This window comes from Cupressus sempervirens, chromosome 4, assembly GCF_028749045.1.
Source record: "Cupressus sempervirens isolate cs-2001-9-10 chromosome 4, ASM2874904v1, whole genome shotgun sequence".
Classification (NCBI taxonomy): Eukaryota; Viridiplantae; Streptophyta; class Pinopsida; order Cupressales; family Cupressaceae; genus Cupressus; species Cupressus sempervirens.
Window position 1 is genome coordinate 683330784 of NC_143121.1, and position 5349 is coordinate 683336132.

Genomic DNA, 5349 nt, shown 5'->3' on the forward strand with positions numbered 1-5349 from the left:
AAGGAACTTAGGGTAGGTAGGACAATAATATTTTAAAGCGTAAACTGAAGTAAAATGTATCTGTTCAATGGTATATACTTATCACAAATACTAAAATATGATCTCCATTGGTACCCATTTGTTCATTTTTAACATATTTTGGTTGTAACAAACAGTCAAAATTTGAGAAAGATTGTATTGAATGAAAATTGAGAATTTGAATAGATTGTATAGATATGATTTTTAATTAGATGCCATGATTCTAGATACAACAAACGCATAGTAACATAAATCAAAGAGTACAACTTCAAGGCATTACAATCAAAAGCAACTACCAACATCACTTATTAAAATAATAAAAATTCATCCCACTAGTACTTTTAATCTAACTATAATACTAAAATTTCCCTATTGATTGTAAATGAGAAATTAAAAAGAAATCTCATATCTAAAATAAATATTCAACAATCACAAATAACCAATCAATATGATTTATACTTTGATAATAAGAACAACAAAGCCAATTTAATGATCACCAGCTTCATAATTATGCAACCATCCTTAAACATCACAAACTAACGAAGAAATTAAGCTTGGAAAAATAAGTCAACTTTGACTATTGACACTTTTAGCCTAAGAATCAAGCTTTAGCATGTCATGTTTAAGTTGCCCATAATAATTCTAATATGGAAATAAAATCATACATCTAAGTGGTAAGATGTAATCTTCATATCTAAGAGCTTATTTATTTAATAACTAGTATCCCTAAATGGGAATTGTTGTGGAGCAATCTTCTTCTACTTAAATTTAAGGGCAGGTAGATAGCCTCAAGGTGGGACGAGCCAAGAGATGAACACTCCTAGGTGTGGTGACCCCAAAGAGTTCTGTCATATCCAACTCTCCATCCATGCTCCAATCAAAACAATGGACAAGTTGAGCCAAAACAAGGTTCATGCTTACATCAGCCATAGTTGCCCCTGGGCATCCTCTCCTTCCTGCTCCAAATGGAATCATATCAAAATATTCTTTGTCTTTCACAACATCAATCTTTTTACCCATAAATCTCTCTGGCTTGAAGTCCAAAGGATCTTTCCACACAGATGGATCTCTTCCGATAGACCAACCATTGATAATAACCCTGCTTTTCCTAGGAATGAAGTACCCACCAATGGTAGAATCTTGTATGGATTCATGAGGAAGCAACAATGGTAATGCAGGATATAGCCTCAGTGTTTCCTTCACCACACACTGCACGTACTCCATCCTTGCTAAATCACGTTCACTTACCTTGACCTCTCGTCCTACAATTGCATCAATCTCCTCTTGCATTTTCTTGAGCACGTTAGGGTTTCTAAGAATCTCGCTCATTGCCCATTCTAATGTAGTTGACGTCGTTTCAATTCCAGCCATGAACATATCCTAAAAATAGCATACATCCTTGTTAGATCAAATAAAAAGAATAGAATGGTTAGACTTAAACATCACACAATATGGAAAAAAATAAGATTACGAAAATAAGTCAATTTTGACTATTTAACACTTTTAAGTTTTAACCAAAGAATCAAACCTTAGTGTATGATGTTTAAACAATTCAAACTACAAACAAATTGAAAAAAAAAAAGTATTTAAGATTGTAAAAGATACGTACAAAAACAATGGCTTCAATATTTTCCTTTGTGATTGGCCTTCCATCAAGACTTCCCATTTCTAAGAGCACGTCGATGATACCTTTAGTAGCACCCTTTTTCTCCTTCTCCTCTTCCTCCCCCAACTTCATCTTCCGCTCCTCTATTATATTTCTTATCAATTGGGAGGCGGGAACATTTACCTTCATCAGTCGCCTCTTCACTCCTTGCAAGTCCATCCAGTCCAAGCAAGGAATGAAGTCCCCAATATTCACAGCTCCTACTGCAACAATAACTTCTACTGCAACCTTCTTTATCTCTTCTCCACTTGAAGTTAGTTTAGCGCCAGAAAGGATCCGCCACATCACTTCCTGAGCAAACGATGCAAAGACGTTGCTGAGATTAACGGCCTTTTTCCCACGCTCAGACATCTCCCACACTGAACGAACAGCTGAAAGCATAACTTCCTCTCTAATACAACTGAATGACTCGATTCTCTTCGCACTCAGCAACTCCACCACGCAAAGCTTCCTCATGTGCCTCCAATAAGGACCGTAAGGGGCAAACACCATGTCCTTGTAGTTATATACCAGGTATTTCCCCGGAGCATCAAGAGGCCGGCTTGCAAAAACTTGATCATAGGTTTTCAAGAACTCTTTCGCCATGGCAGAAGAAGAGACAACAACGGTGGGAACAGAGCCCAATCTCAACATCATAATCGGCCCGTATTTCTTCCCAAGTTCATGGAGATTACGATGAGGAAGGTTTTTCCAAAGGTGGTTCAGATGACCAATAATGGGCCATGCAAACGGTCCAGGGGGCAATCTCTTTTCTGATGAGTTTTTTCTATTGAGGAAAAATCTATTCAAAACCCAGAAGAAGAGTGAGAGTGAAAAGAGTGTAGCGGCTGCTGGAGCATAAACGCTGCCTTTAATTATCTCTAATGCTCCAAAAGGTTGAGGAAAGCCCAGAGAAGCCATTTTGCTGAGCAGAGATACATGAAACACTTGGTTATGTCTCGAATATATAATAGCATTGGAGAATAACTCGTGCTTTGAATAGCCGCAGTCGCAGACACGTTCTTGCATACTGCTTTGGAACGTTTCTTTCATTCTACCTCCTTTCTTGGGCGTGACAGACTTTTCGCTCTTAAAAAGAGTTTCCTATTTAACAAGCATCATTCTGTGAATAGATTTTGTTTGAACAGCGTTTTTTTCTTGGACACGTGACAGTCATAATCATATCAATTCTGAGTCTAACTTATTATGGACTTCATACAAATTGTTGAATACGAATTAAAGAAATCAATAATACTATATCAATGGTGTTAATAATATTGCTAGAAGAGGTGTTGGTTAAGCTTAAGATAAAATGTATGAAAAAAAATAAAAATTTATTAGTCAAATTGATTCTCAATTTTTTGTTGTTTTGGATGATATAATAAGCATGTATGAAGAATAAATGCACTTTCCAGTGATTATGTGGTATTGGACTCTTATATTTAGGCACAAGAGAAGTTTCTCGTGCACTAAGAAAACACAATTGATCTGTGAAAGAGGAAAGGGAGATGAAGAGGTGGATAGAGAAAGAGAGAGTGGAGAGAGAGCTGTTTAGCTAAGAAGGTGAAAAGAAGGGGGAAGTATAAGATGGAGAGGGAGAGGGAGAACCAAGGAGTGTCTATGTGTAAGCTCGAGAAAGATATAAATACAAGGATAGGAAGAGTGCGTGTTCTCTTTTTCAACAATGTGATTTAATTTGTTGGTATAGTGGAAAGCATAGATGTCCAGCAATTAAAATAAATTATACTTTGGGATTATAACTTAGTATAGTTGTTCAACAAAATGTAATTATTTTATACCCATGAAGCATAAAGATGAATTTATTCTACCTTATGTTAAATATTGTATGACAAAAATATAATGACATCATTTAATATATCTAATACTATAAGTGTAACTATTACCCCTCTTAAAAATACAAATACTAATTATATTTAATAAAATGAAACCATCATAAGAATGGAAAGATGGAATCATCTTATCTAGAGCTTATTTAACTAGTACCCCTAACAGCAATTATTGTGTAGTTTTGTCATATGGACTCCCCATCCACGCTCCAGTGAAAGCAATGGACAATCCGAGCCAAAACAAGCTTCATACTTATCTCAGCCATTCAAAGAACGTGTTATTGTCCGAGGCCGGCATGAATTGCAGACAGTTTTGCAACTATCAACCTTTCGTACTTCCTGTTTTGCTTGGGTGTGACATACTTTTCGCTCTTAATAGTTTCTATTCAAAGGGGTAATATCTAGTCGTTTCTACGACACCATCTCCTTTGTTAAGTATTTTTTCCATGGGCACTTGACAGTCATATTCATAGTAATTTGGAGTCTTTAAATAATCACTATGGAGTTTATCCAATTATTGTTGACCACGAATTTTAAAAATTAATGAAAGATATCAATGGTGTTGAATAATAATGGAATGGTTACAGTATTCAATATAGTATTCATTTTGATAATCGAATAATAGATACAAAGGAATTGGTTTTGAATTGTTAGTTTTTTTAATGATTTTGTATTATTTTTAGATATAATTTTTTAATGTGGTTTGTTTTATATTTAATTTTGTATTGTTTTGTTGTTATATTAATCATTATTAATATGATTGAAGTTGATAATAATTTATAAATTAAATATCTTAAATACAATTGAAATAAATATTTTAACAATTAAATTAAATATCTCTTATATTGTAAAAAAGTGAGTTATGTAATAAAGTAAAATAATTAAACATTTTAAATGAAAATCAAATATAAAGGTTTGGATTTGAATTTAGGTTTAATTTAGGAGTTTATATAATGGTTATAGTATTATCATTAGAGTTAGTGTTTAGGGGCATAATCAAATTTTTAGTGTTTTTGAATAAGAATATGATTAGTTTGGAGCTTAAAGTGGGTTACAATAATGCCTAGATTATCATTAGGGTTGGGGCTCAAGTTTAAGATTAGGAGAATGATTTAGTTTTATAGTCTTGAATTTGATAATGCAAATATATTTATAGTCATGCATTTGATAATGTATTAATAATCACATGAAAATAAAATTGTTTAGAATTGTGTTTTAATTCTATAAAATTTTGTATTATTTTTTCTATATACTATGAATTCTCAATTGGTTCATATGTAATTTTGCATAGTCTCTATATTGTTCATTGAGAGTGATTGAAAGATATAATTATTTTTTGTCAAACTATTTACCATCAATATGGTTGAGGTTGGTCAAGCTCTTATCAAGAATAGAGGGATATGTCACAAGTTTGGAATTAGGTGGAGACAGGATGTGTCACAATTTATTCGAAAGACTTCGTGGCTTTGACCTTGAAGCTACTATGGAATTTTTCAAAGACTAAATGGAGTTTAATGTCATTATGTATGGGGTCTCTTTCCCTCTTAACCCTTTCTTTATTTCAAAGATAAATGGTCTGTCGATTGAAGGCTTAAAGTTTTTCAAGGAAAGAAAGACTATTGAGGAGGCTCTACAAAAATTTCCCAATGATGATGCTTAAAGAAAAGCATTTGCTAATGTGGGCAATTCATTTTCAAATAAGAAAATCAATCCTACATCGAGGCACATTATAAGCTATGCTAGAGCTTGTGTTTGTTTAGATGGTAAACAAGTTAGGTTCAATATTTCAATTTCATCTTTCCTAACCACTTTTGCTATAGGGAAAAAAATTATTTCTCA

General features: G+C 33.4%; 1 protein-coding gene across 1 annotated transcript; it reads right to left on the reverse strand.

Annotated features, from left to right (window-relative positions):
* Positions 1-572: 572 nt before the first annotated feature.
* Positions 573-2584, reverse strand: LOC149563102 (cytochrome P450 750A1-like). The gene is made up of 2 exons (XM_089823963.1): positions 1628-2584; positions 573-1398 (listed from the first exon to the last, which is right to left on the reverse strand). Exons 1-2 carry the CDS (start codon positions 2582-2584, stop codon positions 787-789), a joined length of 1569 nt encoding a protein of 522 aa, XP_089680089.1. The 3' UTR covers positions 573-786.
* Between the last annotated feature and the right edge of the window lie 2765 nt (positions 2585-5349).

Bases quoted from the DNA above. Each gene is read 5' to 3' on its own strand.
- LOC149563102 (XM_089823963.1), bottom strand. From the start codon at position 2,584: ATGGCTTCTCTGGGCTTTCCTCAACCTTTTGGAGCATTAGAGATAATT. The intron at 1,399-1,627 runs GTACGTATCTTT...TGCTATTTTTAG, and splicing joins ATATTGAAGCCATTGTTTTT to GATATGTTCATGGCTGGAAT.